We start from the raw sequence: 22981 nt of genomic DNA on the forward strand, positions 1-22981 counted from the left end.
AAGTCCTTCCAAACTCCTCAAAAGAACAAATAGTTAAATATCATTCGGGTGTATGGAATTCAGTCCACAAAAATTATGCTACTAATAAAAAGGAAATATTAGCCATTGACTTATGTGTTTCACGTTTTCAGGAAGAGTTGTTCAATAGAACCTTCTTAATCAGAACTGATTGCAAGGCAGCTCCTAGTGTATTAAAAAATGATGCTAAAAATCTAGTTTCTAAACAAATATTTGCTAGATGACAAGCTATATTACCATGCTTTGATTTTTCTATTGAGCATATTAAAGGATAATCAAATGCATTACCTGATTTTCTAACAAGAGAATTTTTGCAAGGTAAAAATGAGCAAGAGACAAGCAATCAGTGAAGATTATGGTCAACCTCTTGACTAACCAACAACTCGAATACAAGCTAAATAATTATCTATCAAACCCTTGACGATGTCACAGGTTGTTAAAAGTGAAAAATCATCAGTATCAACTAAAAGCTTATATGAGTTGACTACAGTTAACAGATATACATTACTTTAGCCATCAAATTTATTTAAAACTAAACCATCACTACAACATTTTGGGTCTATGGCCACGGTTTTTTTGGTCACGGTAAAAAACCGTGACCATAGACCCTCTATGGTCACGGTTTTTCAGGCTGACCAAAAAAAAAAGCTATGGTCACGGTTTTTTTGGAAAGGGTGACCATAGAGTACCTATGGTCACGGTTTTTTAAAAAAGAGTGGCCTAAAAGGGTCTATGGTCACGGTTTTGAGGGGTGACCTAAAGGGGTCTATGGTCACGGTTTTTTATAGTGACCAAAAAGGGTCTATGGTCACGGTTTTTCAAAAAAGGGTGACCTAAAAGGGTCTATGGTCACGGTTTTAGGGGGTGACCTAAAGGGGTCTATGGTCACGGTTTTCGGGGGTGGCCTAAAAGGGTCTATGGTCACGGTTTTGGGGGTGACCTAAAAGGGTCTATGGTCACGGTTTTTCAAAATAGAGTTACCTAAAAGGGTCTATGGTCACGGTTTTGGGGGGTGACCTAAAGGGGGCTATGGTCACGGTATTGGGGGTGGCCTAAAAGGGTCTATGGTCACGGTTTTGGGGGTGACCTAAAGGTGTCTATGGTCACGGTTTTTTACAGTGACCAAAAAGGGTCTATGGTCACGGTTTTTCAAAAAAGGGTGACCTAAAAGAGTCTATGGTTACAGTTTTGGGGGGTGACCTAAAGGGGCCTATGGTCACAGTTTTGGGGGTGGCCTAAAAGGGTCTATGGTCACGGTTTTGGGGGTGACCTAAAGGTGTCTATGGTCACGGTTTTTTACAGTGACCAAAAAGGGTCTATGGTCACGGTTTTTCAGAAGGGTGACCTAAAAAGGTCTATGGTCATGGTTTTTGAGGGTGACCTAAAGGGATCTATGGTCACGGTTTTAAAGGGTGACCTAAAGGGGTCTATGGTCACGATTTTAGAGGGTGACCTAAAGGGATCTATGGTCACAGTTTTAAAGGGTGACCTAAAGGGGTCTATGGTCACGGTTTTAGAGGGTGATCTAAAGGGATCTATGGTCACGGTTGTTTACAGTGACCAAAAAGAGTCTATGGTCACGGTTTTTTGGAAAAGGTAGCTTAAAAGGGTCTATGATCACGGTTTTGGGTGGTGACTTAAAATGGTCTATGATCACAGTTTTAGGGGGTGACCTAAAGGAGTCTACAGTTACAATTTTAATCATTTGAGTTTTAATTAATTAATATTTTTATGTATATCTTATTAATTTAAATATTTTTTCTTTTTAAAAAATTTAATAATTAAAAACTAATAATTTTATATGATTTACTTTAAATATTAAAATTTGAAATCTAATTTTGTAAATAAAAAATTAGGTTGAATGCTATTAATAATTTTAAATTAAAAATAATTTAAAACTTAATAATATAAAAATTAATTTTTTACACTAAAAGTTTAACCATTAAATAATAGATTATTAAGTTTTGTGGATTAATAATTAGAGAAAAAGCATAGACGACGTCGTTTTTTGTTTATTTGAAAAAAATTGAAATACATGAGAACCAAATTGAAGGAAATTGAAAACCCCCGCGGCCCTCTTCTTTCTTCCCCCAATTCATAAAACTGTGACTGATGGAAATCGAAACTTGAAAACCCTAGCCCCTTGTTGCCGCCACCGTCCCAAGCTCTTCAGTGCCACCGCCGTCCTAAACTCCGCGGCGCCGTCGCTTCTTCCTCTTCCCTGTTTTGCAAAACCTAAAAAACTCAGCACGTCGTCTTCATCTTCGTCGGCTTCTCTGTTCGTGGTTTGGAGTAGCACGCCGTCCGGTTGCCGCTTGCCTTCATCTCGCATATCGCCTTGTCTCGCCGGTTGCCATCCGTCGAAGGTTAGTAGCCTCCACTTCTTCTTTTTGGTGCACTGAAACATGTGTTGGGTATTGGTATTTTCTTCTTTTCAGTGCGTTTCTCACGCCCCTTTGATGGAAAAGAAAAAGTCGAGTCATGTGCCATAGGTTTCGTAGGTTTTGAATTTGATATTGTTTCTATTATTTATGATGCCATTTTGGAGTATTATTTTAAGCTATGCCCCTATGTGTGCTTGTTGAATTCCCTCGGTAGCCAATTGGAATTCAGGACGCATACCGTTTTCCTGCGATGAGAAGAATCAATGAGTAAAATAGGACAAGTTAACATATGGTATAAAGAATGAATGAATGGGATCAAACCATGGAGGAAACAATGAGACCCTGTTCGTTGGGAATGCTTTTGCCATGCCTCAAAACCCACTATCGGTTCTTTGTCAATTTTACACCTACCATTCTTTGATTACCCTAAACCTACAGCTGCTAGTGCCACACACACTTTGCCCGTGATCTCTTTCCCTACTACTACCTTAATTCTTTTCTTTTATATCGAAATAAGAATCATTCTAACTAACAACTTAACTACTACTCGTCCCATCAAAATAGATTAATCCATTTATTTGTAATAAATACACAAATTTTCTCCAAAAAAATTATGTCCGGTTAAATTTTTCTCAATCTGATCAGATCTTACTGAATATGGTTAGCTAATTAGCTTGTCTGTTCAACCAAACCTGTCAACCATTTATTTTTTAATTTTTTTTATTTATCCTTTTGGCATTTATAAGTTCTTTATTTATCATTTTTATAATTATTCTTAACAACTCAAATGTATAAACCAAAATAGTTGCTTATATATTATATATACGTTATGTGTGTGCAGTGTTAACACTTGTCATCATAACAAGTTATACTATGTACAAAGTGGTGATATTGCCAAACTTCCACTACTTTGCCATTATCCTGTTAAGGTACATACCTTGTTAAATTAATAGTTTCATTTTATTTTATTTTATTTTATTTTAAGTAACTAATTATTAATTAATTATGGTCCTGCTTGACTTTTGCTGAAATCATATGCCTATGTGAATGTGATAATGATCTTTATCTATATGTGAGGAGAACAAATCCCATGTGCATAAGATTTTATACTCTATTAGTGGTGCATGAATAATGCATTTTCTTATTAGCTTTCTTTGACATTTTATCGATGCTGTTAATAATTAATTATCTTCAAAGTTGCTTGAAAAATAGCTCATTATACAAGGGATGAAAGAACTTTAATAATTAACTGGTGGTTTGAATTAATTTAGGGTTGATTATTTGTTATGTTGTTGTGTAGAAAATTTTTTAAATCATGTATAAAAAATTCTTGTTCATAGGTCTATTTCATGAGTCTTTACCTCCACAAATTGACGATGTTTTTGGTTTCTAAAGTCTAATCTGTCCCTTTTTAAACTCGTCAGTTTTGCAACATTGACTCGGTAATTTAAAGCTCAACCTTATTTCCCATTATTACACTGCATTACTAGTTAGCACTTAGCATTGCTACTCTATATTATGTATATATCAAGATCATGGGACACTAATGGAAATTATTCTGCCTATTTTAGATGCGAACCCATGTTAATACAAAAAGTTAACTTAATAAGTGCAAAAAAAATGTACATTAATATAGGAACTTAAAATTAGGCATTATTTGGTATTCCCTTTCTGAACTTAATTATTTTGACTTTGTTTTGTGTACAGGATAATTTTTTCGCACAGGTAAAGACAACAGAAGTCGAGTAGTTGCTGCGGCACCGTTTATAACAACTTCATATGGCTTCTCAAAATGAAGGAACTAAGCAGTAAGTTTATCTCGTAATTGCCATATATAATAATTTGATAGCACATTTAATTAGGGTAGTAAGCGGATATATGGTAGCCAGATTGTCACTATAATTGACTTATTAGATCATGTTTAGTAAGTTTAGATATTTGCATTCTTAGGTTTAATCATGTTTTGTCAAAGGATTGGATGGATTTACCAAGATTTGAGAACGAGTATATAGTTGGTGTAAATAATTTTTTAGAGTTTGCCTTCGTAATTGGAAAACCGGTTGGAAAAGAAATCCAATGTCTGTGTGCAAAGTGTGGAAACACTTATTGGCGTGAACGAGAAGACGTATATGAGCATCTTATTTGCTACGGGTTTGTCGAAGGTTATAAACGATGGACTAATCATGGGGAATCAGCAATCCCAACAGTTGTAAATAGTGACATGGATGATCGAGGGGGCGTTGATGATATTGACGGGATGCTGCATGATGCATTCGGAAATATGACAAATCTTGAAGAGGGGAACAACGGGTTGAATGAAGATGCGAAGAGATTTTATAAGCTGGTAGATGAAGCAGGTCTAAAATTATATCCAATGTACTACTGGATTTTTGAGACTATCGTTTATCATTCATCTTTACCACTTGAAGTGTCTGCATGGTTGGAGTAACACATCTTTTACCTCCCTCTTGGAGTTATTAAAAGAAGCTATACCTGATTTGAACATTCCCACTTCTTTTAATAAAACTAATATGGTTAAAGACTTGGGTCTTGACTATGAAAAGATTGATGCATGTCCTAATGACTGCATGCTGTATCGGAATGAGTACATAAATGACTCAGTTTGCCATATCTGTGGAGAGTCTCGATATAATCAGATTCCTGCTATGGATGGCAACGAAGATGACTTTGCGCTTCCGAATAAAGTTCATAAGGTTGCTGCGAAGACCTTAAGATACTTTCCTTTAATACCAAGGCTTAAAAGGCTTTTTATGTGCCCAAACACAGCAGAGGCATTGAGGTGGCATGATGAGTAGCGTTTGAAAGACGGTTGCATAAGGCACCCTGCTGATGGCCAAGCATGGAAGAACTTGGACACTCGGTACCCAAACTTTTCAAAAGAACTTCGCAACTTGAGGCTTGGTTTGGCAAGTGATGGTTTTAATCCTTTTCGAACTATGAACGTGTCACATAGCACATGGCCAGTTGTCTTAATGGTGTACAATTTCCCCCCTTGGATGTCCATGAAGTCAGAATACTGCATGCTCTCTTTACTCATACCTGGACCTTGTTCACCAGGAAATAATATTGATATTTTTTTGCAACCATTGATCGAAGAGCTGAAGGAGCTATGGGTGTCAGGGGTAGATACATATGATTCTTTTAAGGGAGAAACTTTTCAAATGCATGCTGCACTTCTTTGGACAATCAATGATTTTCCTGCGTATGCGATGTTGTCCGGTTGGAGTACAAAAGGGAAGCTAGCTTGCCCTTGTTGTAACCATGATACTTCTTTTTGTTACTTGAAACATAGCCAAAAGACAGTTTACATGGACCATAGGAGATTTTTGCCAGTTGATCATGCATGGAGGTCTAACAAGATATCTTTTAATGGAAAAACAGAATTCAGGGGTCCACCACGAATGTTAACAGGTGAAGAGGTTCTAGATAAGCTAAAGTCAGTAGATAATGCCCTTGGGAAGACGCAAAGCAAAAGTAATGGCCAATGGAAAAAAAGATCAATATTTTTTGAGATACCATATTGGCAGCATTGTATGCTCAGGCACAACCTTGATGTAATGCATATCGAAAAAAACATAGTCGACAGTATAATTGGTACCTTATTGGATATTCTTGGAAAGACAAAGGATCATGCAAAGGCTCGTTATGATCTTAAGGAGATGGGCATTCGAAAGAATCTTCACCCAATAAATACAAAGGATGGAAAAAGAACTAAACTTTCTAAAGCATGCTTCTCCATGACCAAAGGCGAGAAATCCATTTTTTGCGGTGTCTTGAAGAAAACAAAATTGCCTGATGGAAGTGTTTCAAACATTTCTCGTTGTGTACAACAAGAAGAGAGAAAGCTTTACGGTTACAAGACTCATGATGCTCACTTCATGTTGCATTACCTGTTGCAAATACCAATCAAGAGCATTCTTCCAGATCATGTTGCTGTTCCTCTAGTTCGCTTGTGTTCCTTTTTTCGTCAGCTATGTCAAAAGGAAATCTCTTTAGAAGAGATTAATGGTTTAGAGTCAGAGATTGTAGGGACTTTGTGCCAGTTGGAGAGGATTTTTCCCCCTACCTTTTTTGATATAATGGTTCATTTGCCTATTCATTTAGCTAATGAATTAAGGTTAGGTGGTCCCGTCCAGTTCCGATGGATGTATCCGATTGAGAGATACATGTGCATACTAAAAGGGTATGTACGTAATAGAAGTCGTCCAGAAGGATCAATTGCGGAGGGTTATTTGACTGAAGAGTGTTTAACTTTTTGTTCAAGATATTTGCACGAGGGAGTGAAAACAAGATTCAATAGAGTATCTCGGAATAATGATGAAGGCACTTCAACCAAAGAGCCTGATTCAAACTTGTTCACAAACAAGGGAAGTCCATTGGGTGGAAAAAAAGGGCAACTAATTATTTTGGACGAGAAGTCACTCCTTCAAGCTAATGCATATGTATTGAACAATTGCATTAACGTGGAGCCTTACATGAGGTAAATTTGCACTTCTCATTAGTTCTATTCCTTAGACTAAATTTGGTAGTATTACATAATAATATACATCCCTTGTAGAGAACATGGTGAGCAACAAAAGCAAGACAAGCGGAAGCGAAAGTGGAACGTTGTTAAAGATCAGAATGAAGACTTTATAGACTGGTTTACAGGACGTGCCATGAAGGATGATGTTCCCAGTTGGATACAACAGTTGTCTAAGGGTCCAAATAAAGTTGCAAAATCATTTTCTGCTTATGTCGTCAATGGGTACAGATTTCATACTAAGCGGTGAGAAGTGATGCGAAAAACACAAAACAGTGGTGTCACTGTGGTAGCTGAAACTACAAGCTTTGCAAGTGTTAAGGACAAAAAACCAATCAAGGCCAATATAAGATATTATGGTAGAATCATGGATATTATCGAGTTAGACTATTATAGCCAATTTAAAGTTGTGTTATTCAAGTGTGGGTGGTTTATTGCTAAGGAAGATGATATGGTCTGACATACGTTCATTTCAACAAAAGATGTTACCAAGACGAACCATTTGTGTTGGCAAGTCAAGCACACCAGTGCTTTTGTGTGAAAGATCCATATATTCCCCAAAAGCATTATGTGATGAAAACGGTTCCAAGAGACTTGTTTAACATTGGGGTCCAATTACAGTTTGACCCTAACATAAGAGAGCCACATGAATCGGCGAATAGTCCGATACCCTTGAGTGATATTGGCGAGGTAGACTTGGTTAGACAGGGCGTACGACCCACAATTGTTGATGTGACACCGAACAAGATCAAACCTAACCACAAAGAAATAGAGTCTGATGATTTTGACAGTGAAGCTGAAATTGAGGTTGTACAAAAATTGTCTATGATGCTTTATTTGTTCATGATGCTTTATATGTGGTTGCCATATGATTTATTTGTACAAAAATTGATATGACAGTAGTGGTCCATTGCCCTCTTAAAATATGTGGCTGCCATATAATTTATTTCTCCATCAAGCTTTATTTGTTCATGCTTTATTTGTTCATGAAATCTCAATGTTTGTTTACTTTATTATGTGGCTGCCGTATGATAATGCATATGCCCATTTCTTTATTAGTTTGGATGCTTTATTTTTCTCTCTTCATGCAATTTAATTATGTTTATGCTTTATTTGACATTTTTTTAATACAGGATGAACAATGAAGGAAATCCCAAAAGAAAAAGGTTAAGGACCCTATCACAAATAGAGTCACAAAGAAGTCCCTTGAAGATGAGGAGTCCAGTAAAAAATTCAGGAAAAATACAATTCACAAGTGCTTATACATTGCTAAAACAATTTCAAATCAAAAGGGAGTATGTTTTAGCTGCATGTGGGGATAGTAGTAAACATGAGACAATGAAAAAGGGCAAGATGCCGAAAAAGAAGCTGACAAGAGTTGACGATGAAGGTCAAAGCAAAATGACAACCAAGAAGATAACAAACATGAAAGATCTTGAGGATCAAATCAACATGCCAACAAAGAACTGCAATGAAGAAAATCATCTAGTCAAGATGAAAGCCAATGAAATTGAAGGTCAAAGTGGGAAGAAGCCGTCTAGGAAGAAGGTGCCAATGAAGAAATCAAAGGTGGAAGATGATAAAACCAAGATGAATACCAATGACGCTGATGGTCAAAGCAAGAAGCCAACCAATAAGATGCTGATGAAGAAATCAAATGAAGAAGATGCCAACGAAGAAGAACATAAGATTGAGTCTCTTATCCCAGCTATGACTTTAGATGAATTCTTCGAAAAATATGGGATATCGTTGGATGAAAATGATGAAGAATATGAATATGATTATGATGATCACAATCCAAGTGTTGGTGATAGTAGTGACAGTCAACTCGGTAATGCCTTTATCCTTTTTTTCAATAGCAAATAGTGAAAGACATCAACCTAACTCTTGTATTTAGTTGATTACTCTTTTATTTACTTTATTAGTATTCTTGTTAATATTCTCTAGTAATGACATTGGAAATAGGTACCAAAAAGAAAAAAGTTCGTGGTCCCACCCAGCTCAAGCATATTCATGCTATGGAGACACAGATAGAGTTAACATGGTGCAACGGCAGACCTATAGGCCCAACAAAGACACAGGTTCAATTGTTTAGTCGATTCTTAGGTACACTTGCAAGAAACTCTAATTTGGTCACGTTATTATATACTAGTTGGCAAGCTGTGTCAAGTGAGACTAAAACTTCAATGTTGGATTATGCAAAGGTAACTAGACCATTCTCCTTTTTAAATTGTTTACAATTAGGCTTAGCATTGTATGGTAAAATAACATAATTCACTGTTTATTCATAGTCTAAATATAAAATTCCAAGTGATGCTGAGCCTTGGGTGATTGATACCATTGGAGAGTCATGGAAGCAATTTAAGAAACGCATAAAAAAATATCACTATACACCGTACAGCTCATTCAGAGAGATGATGAAAAATCGTCCGATTACCGTACCTGAACTGCATTTTAGAAAATTAGTTCAATTTTGGAGTCTTGATATCATCAAAGTAAGTTATTTTCACAACTTTCTTGACTTTATTAATGGTATCGTGTATTTAACTAACTTTATGTATTTTTACATTACAACAATATGTAGGTTATTTCTGACAAAAATCGTGAAAATAGATCCAAATAAAAATGGAATCATCGAATGGGTCCAGTTAGTTTTGAATTAGTATGAGCTGAATTGGTATTATATTTGTGCTTTGCATTTAAGTATCTTTGTATCTTTCATGTCATCTGTGTTGACTTCGAGTAATCTTGGTGGTTTCTTTGTAGCGTGCAAAAAAAGAGGGCAATGAAGATCCATCACAGTTTGAGATGTTTGTTGTAACTCGTACTAACAAGAAAGGAGAGACTGATTCGGGAACACAAGAGACGATTGTGAGTTGTTTAGTTTCGTAGAAATGTACACTAAAAGAAATGTGTAAATTATTTTTTATATTTTCAGCATATGTGCACATGAACTTATTTCAATTTTCCTTCTGTGTAATAGGATCATCTTCAAATTTTGAAGCAAGCTGGATACAGTGATGATGAAGCCCTTTAAACAGTTTTTGGAAAGGAAAGACATGGTAGAGTTCGTTTCTATGGTCGATCAGTCACAAAATCCTCTCTTAAAAAGGATAAGCAAATCCGACAAATGCAACAACAACATGCTGAAGTGGTTTCAACTATGGAGAAAAATCAAAATAACTTAACTTCCAAGTTGGATGGTTTAACGAGCTTGATCAAAACGGTGTTGCAACAAGTTAATCCTGGTATGAGTGCAGAACAAGTGCAAGTAATGATAGAAGCTGCCCAACAATCTCCGCCTGATGCAAGTAGTGCACCAAATGATGCGAGGCGAAGCATTCCTCCTTCACTGGGATCGAACCATGTGTCAAAAGATATGGACGTAAGTACTGTCAAAATTAGTAGTTAAATTAATAGTGGCCGATTGCTGTTGATGTTAATTTTATTATTGATTTTATTGGCTAGTTGGCTCCATGAGTACGTATTGAATAGAAGGGTAAGAAACTAATTACGAACTAAGATGCATAACCTACCATTATTTCTCTTCAGAAGGTATAGAAAAATAGATAATGCAATAATAATACATGAAGGTGAAGGGGTAGCAATCGGCATTGAATTAGTACTTAGTAATATATAGCAATCAGCATCATTATTATTTTAAAATTTACTTTGTCTATTGATTTCACACTCAATCTGGTTTTTCTGTTTCGCTAGTGTTGATTACTTGATTTGTTTGATGGGTTGGAAGCTAATAATAGTATTTCAGTATTACCTTGTTTTTTAAGCTTCTATTTTGGTTATGGTTGTTTCTTTGTGCTGGATTTTTTTCAATTTTAAGTGACTTCAACAGGAGAGTTGAAGTTCCACTCAAAGATAGATTAAATACATATAAACATTACCAAATGGCTCAAAACCACATGCAAATGCTCCTTGTTATTTAGTGGTTGAAATTTTCATATTGATTGACTTACTTAACTTGTGCTCCATATTCATTACTCAACTGCACTGCATGCATCATCAAAAATATTTTTGTTCTGTTCTAACTTCTTTATTTCTTTTGCTAGCAAGAGGACATGATGTGAAGAAAATATGTTCTATACAAATATAAGATAGGATGGGTCTTATAATGATTTTGGTTATCTAAATGTATTATTTTGATGTGTTCTTTACATTTTGATAAGAGACTTTATCTGATAATACATGTAATGGATAAATTACACCCTATTTTGATTACTATTGTAATGGATATCTACTTTTTAATGAAACTTTTATGATTTACATTTATTGAATTCTCATTCTTAGATTTATTTTGTGACTATCATCATTTTGGAATGTAATTATGCTTTAAAAGAAATTCATAAAATAAAACAGGTTACCATAGAAAAGTTATGGCCACGGTTTTAAGGAGGGGTGACCATAGATAAGCTATGGCCACGGTGAAAACAGTGACTATAGATAAGGTTATGGTCACGGTTTTAAGGTGGGGTGACCATAGACGTTATGGTCACGGCAAAAAACCGTGACCATAGATAAGGCTATGGTCACGGTTTTTAGGTGGGGTGACCATAGAGGCTATGGTCACGGCCAAAACCGTGACCATAGATATGGCTATGGTCACGGTTTTAGGTGGAGTGACCATAGAGGCTATGGTCACGGCCAAAACCATGACCATAGATAAGGCTATGGTCACGGTTTTGGGAAGGGGTGACTATAGAGGCTATGGTCACGGTCAAAATCGTGACCATAGATATGGCTATGGTCACGGTTTTTGGTGGAGTGACCATAGAGGCTATGGTCACGGCCAAAACCGTGACCATAGATAAGGCTATGGTCACGGTTTTGGGAAGGGGTGACCATAGAGGCTATTGTCACGGTCAAAACCGTGACCATAGATATGGCTATGGTCACGGTTTTGGGTGGAGTGACCATAGAGGCTATGGTCACGGCCAAAACCGTGACCATAGCCTTATCTATGGTCACGGTTTTGGGAAGGGGTGACTATAGTGGCTATGGTCACGGCCAAAACCGTGACCATAGATAGGCTATGGTCACGGTAAAAAAACGTGGCCTAAAGTGCCAGAATTTGAACATTACAACCGTGACCATAGAAACCGTGACCATAGATAAAAAAACCGTGACCATAGACCTATGGCCACGAGAGAATAGGCCACGGCGGAAAAACCGTGACCATAGGTCAAAAACCGTGACCATAGACCTATGGTCACCCTTTTCACTAGCTTTTCACCGTGACCATAGACCTTTTTTTTTTGTAGTGCATTATCTGAAGAACATCCTTATCATGAAAAACACATACCTCTAAAAATAATGGCTTTAGAGAAAGGGTGGTTTAAGATGGATAGAAGAATCCTTTATCAAACAATTTTTCCAAATATTTTTCACTACCCTCCAACAAATATCCAAAAAATCCGAACCTTTTATGAATTTATCTTAGTAGACACAGGATCAATTGAATTAACTCAAAATAAAGATCCGACCACAAAAGATACAATATTCTCAAAAATTAAGATTATGAAAGTAATAACATTATCAGAATGGGAAAACCCTCCCTTTCATTGTAAAAGTTTTACTAGAAAATTTGAACTACAGCACTATTCCTATTATGATTATATAGATGCCTGGTGGAACACTTTATATCTTTCCCCAAATCCCTACTCTTGGTTCATATGGTTCCGAAAAGGGATTTCTCTACAGTTTCCCAAATGGTTCCAGATATGGTTTTAAGAGTTTGGACCAATGGAAGCAATTTTTCCAAAAGAAGCTAGTATGGCTTATGAATAATTCAAAAATAAAACATCATTTCTGGATGGATATAAGCTAATTTCCTTCATTCCCACTATGGGAATATGCTGGATAATGACCTGGGAATATGATTCCGCAGGATATGAAGATACTCCAAGTGTACAATATTTAATTAGAAACATAAAAGTGAAATGGTGGAATAAATTCGACCTGAACCTAATTAGTAAAAGAGCAATTGATAATTGGATGACTATATCCCAAAAAAGAGCAGAACCACTAAGCCATAGTTTAGGGTTCGAAAAAATATCATTTGAAAAAGAAACTCACTTTCTAGCCCATAAAAAACAAATGATGGCGGCCCTTGCAGCGGCCACCTCAGAAGAAGAGATCCATAATTCTTTAAAAGTAATAAAACCAGAACCAACAGACGAAGATGAAGAAGTCCAGTCCAGCCCAGGACTGTACATACGAGATACCCAAGATCCATTTGAAGAGTAAAAAAAAAAAGAGTCCCGAAATCAGAAAACAGACACCTGTACAAAGTTAAAAGAGAAGGTGTCAAGACGATCTCAGAAAACTACAAAAGCACCTCATGCAGAAAGGAACAAAAGTCATCAGCAGGATTCCAACAGAATCACAGCAGAAAGAAGAAAACCCGCTATCAGTTTTCAGAAAACTAGAACAGAAGACATTAACTCAGAGACAGAACCTCTGAATCAGCCCACAGAAAGAGCAAACGGATTAGCAAAACTAAGGGTTAAAATGTAAAAGAATAAAGAGCTTAGCCCACTATAAAAGGGGAGGGGGGAGGGGGTTGTGAATCACCCGCAATTCTACACACATCCTCTCATACTCTTAAACACAAACACTTTTAAGCTTTCGTTGCAATCTTTGTATTTAAAAGTTTCATCCTTTGTATTTTGGTTCAAGCCTCTGATTTATAATACAAGTTCATATTACTCCATGATCAAGTGAGTATTAATATTTAGTTTATTATTGGTGTATTAGATTTTATTATCCTATTGACAGTACTTTTTAGTACTCTATTTCTTATTAATTTTTATTTTATTATTATTAATATGGTAATCTCAATAGTGTATATATATATATATATATATTGATGAGTTTGGAAAACTCCAAATTAAATTAGTGATGATCAAACATTATTAATATAATTAATTACAAAATTATTAATTTGATTTCAATTCATATATGTTAATTAAAATAATTTTGCTGTGCAGGTTTTGATTGGGCCAAAAAAAAAAAAGAAAAATTGTTGCAAGCCCAAATATGAATTTTACTTTTAGCCTTGGTTAAATTGTTTGGCTGAATCAATATTTTGTTAATGGGCCAGATTTTATTAATATTATTATTAGCCCAATTGAAATTTTAGTTGGAAACCCAAGGCTTGGTGCGAAACCAATGTTGAGAGAAAGCAAATGTTTTGCTTCATGCTTCCAACAGATCTCATTTCCATCATGTGGTGGATTTCAAATTCAATTAACTTGAATTAACTTGCATTGGAAACATGAGAGAGAATATGCAATTGATTTGATGGCCTCATTAATGTTACACGCCACTAAGAAAGAAAGGGGAGTGGGAATTAATTCAGCTTGATTTAATTTGCTCAAATCCATTACATGCCTTTCTCTCTAATCTCTCTTCTCTCTCATATCTCTTCTTCATTCGGTCACTTCACAGAGAAAGCATGGAAACTATGGCAAGCTACCAAAGAGAAGAAGAAGCAAGTAATAAGACCATTGTAATGATGTCAAGAAAAAGAAAACAAAATGTATGTTGTGGCTGAGATCTTCACCAAAATAAGGTAAGATTTGGTGAAGTAAGCTCATGCTCTTCATACCAAAAATGGTTGAAGAAGATTTCGGTCAGAGAAAGAAGATCTCAGAGAATGGCTCGACTCTGCTTTGTGTTGGTGCACGAAATTGTGATCTCTAGCAACGGCGCCAAAAACTTGGTACGCACGTTTATAATCTCAAATTCTTTTTCATAACTCCGATACAACTAACCAGCAAGTGCACTGGGTCATCCAAGTAATGAACCTTACGTGAGTAAAGGTCGATCCCACGGAGATTGTCTGCTTGAAGCAAGCTATGGTCATCTTGTAAATCTCAGTCAGGCGGATTCAAATGGTTATGGATATTTGATAATTAAAATATAATTAAAACATGAAATAAGATAGAGATACTTATGTAATTCATTGGTGAGAATTTCAGATAAGTGTATGGAGATGCTTTGCTCCTTCTGAATCTCTTCTTTCCTACTGCTTCCGTTCAATCGTTCATACTCCTTTCCAGGGCAAGCTGTATGTTGGGCATCACCGTTGTCAATGGCTACTTCCCGTCCTCTCAGTAAAAATGGTCCAAATGCGCTGTCACTGCATGGCTAATCATCTATCGGTTCTCGATCATGTTGGAATAGGATCCATTGATCCTTTTGCGTCTGTCACTACGCCCAACACTCGCGAGTTTGAAGCTTGTCACAATCATCCCTTCCCAGATCCTGTTTAGACTTTTCGGATCTCAGGAATGGCCGCCAATAATTCTAGCTTATACCACGAAGACTCCAATCTTTCAGAATGGAGGCTAAGAGATAAACGCTCAATCCAAGGTAGAACGGAAGTGGTTGTCAGGCACGCGTTCATATGTTGAGAATAGTGATGAGTGTCACGGATCATCACATTCATCATGTTGAAGTGCAAGCGAATATCTTAGAATAGAAATAAGCTTGAGTTGAATAAGAAAATAATAGTACTTTGCATTAATTCATGAGGAACAGCAGAGCTCCACACCTTAATCTATGGTGTATAGAAACTCTACCGTTGAAAATACATAAGTGATGAAGGTCCAGGTATGGCCGAATGGCCAGCCCCCTAAACATGATCTCTCAATGTAAAATTATTCAAAGACTAACCAGAGATATGAAATAAATCACTAAAAGTAGTTTTTATACTAAACTAGTAGCTAGGGTTACATAAGATAAGTAAATGATGTAGAATTCCACTTCCGGGCCCACTTGGTGTGTGCTTGGGCTGAGCATTGAGCTTTCATGTGTAGAGACTCTTTTTGGAGTTAAACGCCAGGTTGTAGCCTGTTTCTGGCGTTTAACTATGATTTGCAACCTGTTTCTGGCGTTTAACTCCAGAGTAGGGCAGGGAATTGGCGTTTGAACGCCAGTTTGCGTCCTCAAAACTCGTGCAAAGTATAGACTATTATATATTTCTGGAAAGCCCTGGATGTCTAGTTTCCAACCCAATTGAGAGCGCGCTAATTGGGTTTCTGTAGCTCCTGAAAATTCATTTCGAGTGCAGGGAGGTCAGAATCCAGCAGCATCTGCAGTCCTTCTTCAGCCTCTGAATCAGATTTTTGCTCAAGTCCCTCAATTTCAGCCAGAAATTCCTGAAATTACAGAAAAACATAAAAACTCATAGTAAAGTCCAGAAATGTGATTTTTATTTAAAAAATAATAAAAATATACTAAAAACTAGCTAAATCATACTAAAAACTATGTAAAAATAATACCAAAAAGCGTATAAATTATCCGCTCATCACAACACCAAACTTAAATTGTTGCTTGTCCCCAAGCAGCTGAAAATCAAATAGGATAAAAAGAAGAGAATATACTATAAATTCCAAAATATCAATGAAACTTAGCTCCAATTAGATGAGCGGGACTAGTAGCTTTTTGCCTCTGAACAGTTTTGGCATCTCACTTTATCCCTTGAAGTTCAGAATGATTGGCATCTATAGGAACTCAGAATTCAGATAGTATTATTGATTCTCCTAGTTCAGTATGTTGATTCTTGAACGCAGCTACTTTATGAGTCTTGGCCGTGGCCCTAAGCACTTTGTTTTCCAGTATTACCACCGGATACATAAATGCCACAGACACATAACTGGGTGAACCTTTTCAGATTGTGACTCAGCTTTGCTAGAGTTCCCAATTAGAGGTGTCCAGGGTTCTTAAGCACACTCTTTTTTTTTCTTTGGACCTCGACTTTAACCGCTCAGTCTCAAGCTTTTCACTTGATACCTTCATTCCACAAGCACATGGTTAGGGACAGCTTGGTTTAGCCGCTTAAGCCAGGATTTTATTCCTTTGGGCCCTCCTATCCACTGATGCTCAAAGCCTTGGATCTTTTTTACCCTTGCCTTTTGGTTTAAAGTGTTATTGGCTTTTTCTGCTTGCTTTTTCTTTTTCTTTCTCTCTTTTTTTGCCATTTTTTTCTGCAAGCTTTTGTATTCACTGCTTTTTCTTGCTTCAAGAATCAATTTTATGATTTTTCAGATTATCAATAACATTTATCCTTTTTCATTATTCTTTTAAGAGCCAACAATTTTAACATTCATAAACTACAAATTCAAAAGACATATGCACTGTTCAAGCATTCATTCAGAAAACAAAAAGTATTGCCACCATATCAAAATAATTGAACTAATTTCAAGGATGAATTCGAAATTCATGTAATTCTTGTTCTTTTGTAATTAAAACATTTTTCATTTAAGAAAGGTGATAGATTCATAGGACATTCATAGCTTTAAGACATAGACACTTAGACACTAGTGATCATGTAGTAAAGACACAAACATAAATAAAACATAAGGCTCAAAAACCGAAAAACAGAAAAATAAGAACAAGGAGATTAAGGAAAGGATCCACCTTAGTGAGGGTGGCGTCTTCTTCCTCTTGAAGAACCAATGGTGTTCTTGAGCTCCTCTATGTCTCTTCCTTGTCTTTGTTGCTCCTCCCTCATAGATCTTTGATCTTCTCTAATCTCATGGAGAATGATGGAGTACTCTTGGTGTTCCATCCTTAGTTGTCCCATGTTGGAACTTAATTCTCCTAGGGAGGTATTGATTTGCTCCCAATAGTTTTGTGGAGGAAAGTGCTCTTGAGGTCCATGATCTCTTGTTTGCTCCATCCTTTTCTTAGTGATGGGCTTGTCCTCATCAATGAGGATATCTCCCTCTATGTCAATCCTAGCCGAATTGCAGAGGTGGCAAATGAGGTGAGGAAAGGCTAACCATGCCAAAGTGGAGCACTTGTCAGCCACCTTGTAGAGTTCTTGAGGTATAATCTCATGAACTTCCACTTCCTCCTCAATCATGATACTATGAATCATGATGGCCCGATCCACAATTACTTTGGATCGGTTGCTAGTAGGAATGATAGAGCGTTGGATGAACTCCAACCATCCTCTAACTACAGGCTTAAGGTCTGGTCTTCTCAATTGAACCGGGTTACCTCTTGAGTCAACTTTCCATTGAGCTCCTTCCACACATATGTCCATGAGGACTTGGTCCAATCTTTGATCAAAGTTGACCCTTCTAGTGTAGGGGCGTGCGTTTTCTTGCATCATTGGCAAGTTGAACGCCAACCTTACATTTTTCGAACTGAAATCTAAGTATTTCTCCCGAACCATTGTAAGCCAATTCTTTGGATTCGGGTTCATACTTTGATCATGGTTCCTAGTGATCCATGCGTTTGCATGAACTCTTGAACCATTAAGATTCCGACTTGTTGAATAGGATTGGAGAGTACTTCCCATCCTCTTCTTCTAATCTCTTATCGGATCTCCGGATACTCGCTCTTTTTGAGCTTAAAAGGGACCTCAGACATCACCTTTTTCTTGGCAACAACTTCATAGAAGTGGTCTTGATGGACCTTTGAGATGAATCTCTCCATCTCCCATGACTCAGAGGTGGAAGCAATTGCCTTCCCTTTCCTCTTTCTTGAGGTTTCTCTGGCCTTAGGTGCCATTAATGGTTATGGAAAAACAAAAAACAATGCTTTTACCACACCAAACTTAAAAGGTTTGCTCGTCCTCGAGCAAAGAAAGAAAGAAAGTAGTAGAAGAAGAAGAAAATGGAGGAGATAGAGTGAGAGAGTGTATTCGGCCAAGGGGGAAGTAGTGTTTGTGATGTGTGAAAATGGAGTAGTGTTAAGGGGTTTATATAGGGGTGGGGGGAGGGTAGGCTTCGGCCATTAGGGTTGGGTTTGGGAGGGAAAAGAGTTTGAATTTTGGAGGTAGGTGGAGTTTATGGGGAAGAGTGGATGGATGTGAGTGGTTAAGGGTATTTGGGGAAGAGGTATGGAGGTGATTGGTGAAGGGTATTTGGGGGAGAGTGTTATGAAAAGGTGTGAAGAGGAGAGAAGAAGAGGTGGGATAGGTGAAGATCATGTGGGGTCCACAGATCTAGAGGGGTCAAGGACTTAGCATCCCTGCTCCATTTAGGCGTGCAAAACGCCCTTAGAATGCATGTCTGGCATTAAACGCCAGCTTGCTGCTTGTTTCTGGCGTTTAACGCTAGCTTTTCTCCCATTCTTGGCGTTAAACGCCAATTCCATGCTCTGTTCTGGCGTTAAACGCCAGTCTGGTGCTTGTTTCTGGCGTTTAACGCCAGCTTGATGCTTCTTTCTGGTGTTAAACGCCAGTTTGATGCTTCTTACTGGCGTTTAAACGCCAGTAAGCTCTTCCTCCAGGGTGAGCTATTTTTAATGATGTTTTTCATTCTGTTTTTGATTTTTCAGTTGTTTTTGTGACTTCACATGATCATCAACCTAAAGAAAACATAAAATAGCAATGGAAAATAAATAGATATAATTAAATAACATTGGGTTGCCTCCCAACAAGCGCTTCTTTAATGTCAATAGCTTGACAGTGAGCTCTCATGGAGCCTCACAGAAAATCAGAGTAATGTTGGGGCCCTCAACACCAAACTTAGAGTTTGGTTGTGGCCTCCCAACACCAAACTTAGAGTTTGAATGTGGGGGTTTTGTTTGACTCTGTTCTAAGAGAAGCTTCTCATGCTTTATCTCCATGGTTACAGAAGGAGAACCTTGAGTCTTAAATACAAGGTAGTCCTCATTCAACTGAAGGACCAACTCTCCTTTGTCAACATCAATCACAGTTTTTGCTGTGGCCAGGAAGGGTCTGCCAAGGATGATGGATTCATCCTCATCCTTCCCAGTGTTTAGGATTATGAAATCAGCAGGGATGTAAAGGCTTTCAACCTTCACTAGCACGTCCTCTACTAGTCCATAAGCATGTTTCATGGATTTATCTACCATCTCTAGTGAGATTCTTGCAGCTTGTACCTCAAAAATTCCCAGTTTCTCTATTACAGAGAGGGGCATAAGGTTTATCCCTGACCCCAGGTCACATAAAGCCTTCTCAAAGGTCATGGTGCCTATGGTACAAGGTATGAAGAATTTTTTGGGATCCGGTTTCTTCTGAGGTAATGTCTGCCTCATTAATGCATTCAGTTCATTGGTGAACAAGGAGGGTTCATCCTCCCAAGTCTCAGTACTAAATAACTTGGCATTCAGCTTCATGATTGCTCTTAGATACTTAGCAACTTGCTCTTCAGTGATGTCTTCATCCTCTTCAGAGGAAGAGTATTCATCAGAGCTCATGAATGGCAGAAGGACGTTCAATGGAATCTCTAGGGTCTCTGTATGAGCCTCAAATTCCTTTGGTTCCTCAAATGGGAACTCCTTTTTGTCCAAAGGACGTCCCATGAGGGCTTCCTCACTGGGATTCACGTCCTCCTCCTCCTCTGGGCATTTGGCCACACCAAGTAAGGTTATGGCCTTGCACTCTCTCTTGGGAGTTTCTTCTGTATTGCTTGGGAGAGTACTGGGAGGAGTGTCAGTAATCTTCTTACTCAGCTGACCCACCTGTGCCTCCAAATTTCTAATGGAGGACCTTGTTTCATTCATGAAACTTAGTGTGGTCTTGGATAGATCAGAGACTATGGTTGCCAGGCCAGAATGGCTCTGTTCTGAATTCTCTGTCTGTTGCTGAGAAGATGATGGAAAAGGCTTGCTATTGCTAAACCTATTTCTTCCACCATTATTATTGAAGCCTTGTTGAGGCTTCTGTTGGTCCTTCCATGAGAAATTTGGATGATTTCTCCATGAAGGATTATAGGTGTTTCCATAGGGTTCTCCCATGTAATTCATCTCTGCTATTGCAGGGTTCTCAGGATCATAGGCTTCTTCTTCAGAAGATGCTTCTTTAGTACTGTTGGATGCAGCTTGCAATCCATTCAAACTCTGAGAAATCATATTGACTTACTGAGTCAATATTTTTTTCTGAGCCAATATTGCATTCAGAGTGTCAATTTCAAAAACCCCCTTCTTCTGAGGCGTCCCATTGTTCACAGGATTCCTCTCAGAGGTGTACATGAACTGGTTATTTGCAACCATTTCAATGAGTTCCTGAGCTTCTGCAGGGGTTTTCACGTGAAGAGATCCTCCTGCAAAATGGTCCAATGACATTTTTGACAACTCAGACAGACCATCATAGAATATACTTATGATGCTCCATTCTGGAAGCATATCAGTAGGACACCTTTTGATTAGTTGCTTGTATCTTTTCCAAGCTTCATAGAGGGATTCTCCTTCCTTCTGTCTGAAGGTTTGGATTTCCACTCTAAGCTTGATCATCTTTTGAGGTGGAAAGAATTTGGCCAGGAAAGCACTGACCAGCTTATCCCAAGAGTTCAGGCTTTCCTTAGGTTGTGAATCCAACCATGTTCTAGCTCTGTCTCTTACAGCAAAAAGGAAAAGCATAAGCCTGTAGACCTCGGGATCAACTCCATTGGTCTTGACAGTGTCACAGATTTGCAAGAATTCAGCTAAAAACTGATGAGGATCTTCCATTGGAAGTCCATGAAACTTGCAATTATGCTGCATTAGAGAAACTAATTGAGGCTTAAGCTCAAAGTTGTTTACTCCAATGGCAGAAATTGAGATGCTTCTTCCATAAAAGTCAGCAGAGGGTGCAATAAAGTCACCAAGCATCTTTCTTGCATTGTTGGCATTGTTGTTATTTTCGGCTGCCATGTCTTCTTCTTTTTCAAAAATTTCTGTTAGGTCCTCTCCAGAGTATTGTGCCTTAGCTTCTCTTAGCTTCCCCTTTAGAGTCCTTTCAGGTTCCGGATCAGCTTCAACAAGAATGTTCTTATCCTTGCTCCTACTCATATGAAAAAGAAGAGAATAGAAAATAATAGGAATCCTCTATGTCACAGTATAGAGATTCTCTTTGTGAGTAGAAGAAGAGAAGAATATAATTCGAACACAGAGAGTGAGAGAGGGTTCAAATTTTTGAGTGGGAGAGGAGTGTTAGTAAATAAATAAATAAATAGAAGGAGATGAGAGAGAGAAGAATTTGAAAATTAAATAAAGTAAAAGGAAAATATTTTTATTTTTATTTTAAAATGTAGTTAGAATTCGAAAATCAAAAAGAAAAACAAAATAATTTTGAAAATTAAATAAATTACTAAATTAAAAATATTTTTTTTAAAAATGGTTAGTGATTTTCAAAAATCAGAGAGAGAAAAGTAGTTAGATAGTTTTGAAAAAGATAAGAATTTTAAAATCAAACAAAAAGTTAAGTGGTTAATTGAAAAAGATTTTGAAAATCAAATTTGAAGAAATAAGAAGTTAGAAAAGATTTTGAAATTAAGTTTTGAAAAAGATTTGATTTTGAAAATTAAAGTTGATTACTTGATTAACAAGAAACTAAAAGATATGATTTTAAAATTTAAAGATTGACCCTTTCTTAATAAGCAAGTAACAAACTTTAAAATTTTTGAACCAATCACATTGATTGTTAGTAAAGATTTTGAAATTATGAAATGAAATTAAGAAAAAAGATTTTGAAAATCATTTTTAAAAGTTTTCGAAAATATATATAAAAAAAATGAGAAAGATTTGATTTTTGAAAAGGTTTTGAAAAGATAAGATTTTTAAATTGAAAATTTGATTTGACTCAAAAGAAACAACTAGATTTTAAAATTTTTTAAAAAAGTCAACTCAAATATTCGAATTTTATGAGAAGAATAAGGGAAAGATATATTTTTTTTTGAATTTTTAATGAAGAAAGAGAAAAACACAAAAAATACACAAGACATAAAAATTATGAATCAAAACAAGAAAAATATGCAAGAACACTTTGAATGTCAAGATGAACACCAAGAACACTTTGAAGATCAAGATGAACACCAAGAACTTATTTTTGAAAATTTTTAAGAAAAGATACACATGCAAGACACCAAACTTAGAAATTTTTAATGTTAAGACACTAACAAATTGAAAATGCATATGAGAAACAGGAAAAGATGCAAAACATGAAAATGCAAATATCAAACAAGGGAAATCATCAAGAACAACTTGAAGATTATGATGAACACCATGCATGAATTTTTCAAAAATTTTTAGTGAAAATTAAAAATATGCAATTGACACC

The 22981-nt window shown here is 36.8% G+C and overlaps 1 protein-coding gene and 1 non-coding gene across 9 annotated transcripts; both read left to right on the forward strand.

Annotated features, from left to right (window-relative positions):
- Nucleotides 1-2021: 2021 nt before the first annotated feature.
- On the forward strand, nt 2022-11232 carry LOC112727376 (uncharacterized). Of its 8 annotated transcripts, XR_011868488.1 has the most exons (10): nt 2068-2384; nt 3244-3331; nt 4110-4210; nt 8079-8776; nt 8911-9149; nt 9237-9440; nt 9530-9622; nt 9712-9816; nt 9929-10330; nt 11013-11232. XR_011868488.1 is itself a non-coding variant. In XM_025777095.3 (8 exons), the coding sequence occupies exons 3-8, from the start codon at nt 4182-4184 to the stop codon at nt 9980-9982; spliced, it is 1329 nt and encodes a 442-aa protein (XP_025632880.1). In that variant the 5' UTR covers nt 2068-2384; nt 3244-3331; nt 4110-4181; the 3' UTR covers nt 9983-10634. The 8 variants fall into 8 exon arrangements, 3 of the variants coding, with proteins under 3 accessions (XP_072065361.1, XP_025632880.1, XP_072065362.1); XR_003165728.3 differs by lacking the exon at nt 9530-9622 and having other exon boundaries at nt 2022-2384; XR_011868487.1 differs by lacking the exons at nt 3244-3331; nt 9530-9622 and having other exon boundaries at nt 2033-2384.
- A 9831-nt stretch (nt 11233-21063) lies between these two features.
- Nucleotides 21064-21171, forward strand: LOC112731351 (small nucleolar RNA R71). The gene has a single exon (XR_003167133.1). It is a non-coding gene; the product is annotated as a small nucleolar RNA R71 (small nucleolar RNA).
- Nucleotides 21172-22981: the final 1810 nt, after the last annotated feature.

The sequence above is a fragment of the Arachis hypogaea genome, chromosome 12 (genome assembly GCF_003086295.3).
Source record: "Arachis hypogaea cultivar Tifrunner chromosome 12, arahy.Tifrunner.gnm2.J5K5, whole genome shotgun sequence".
In the NCBI taxonomy this organism is placed as follows: domain Eukaryota; kingdom Viridiplantae; phylum Streptophyta; class Magnoliopsida; order Fabales; family Fabaceae; genus Arachis; species Arachis hypogaea.

Bases quoted from the DNA above. Each gene is read 5' to 3' on its own strand.
- LOC112727376 (XM_072209260.1), top strand. From the start codon at position 4,182: ATGGCTTCTCAAAATGAAGGAACTAAGCA. The intron at 4,211-8,078 runs GTAAGTTTATCT...TTTTTAATACAG, and splicing joins CAAAATGAAGGAACTAAGCA to GATGAACAATGAAGGAAATC. The intron at 9,817-9,928 runs GTGAGTTGTTTA...TCTGTGTAATAG, and splicing joins CGGGAACACAAGAGACGATT to GATCATCTTCAAATTTTGAA.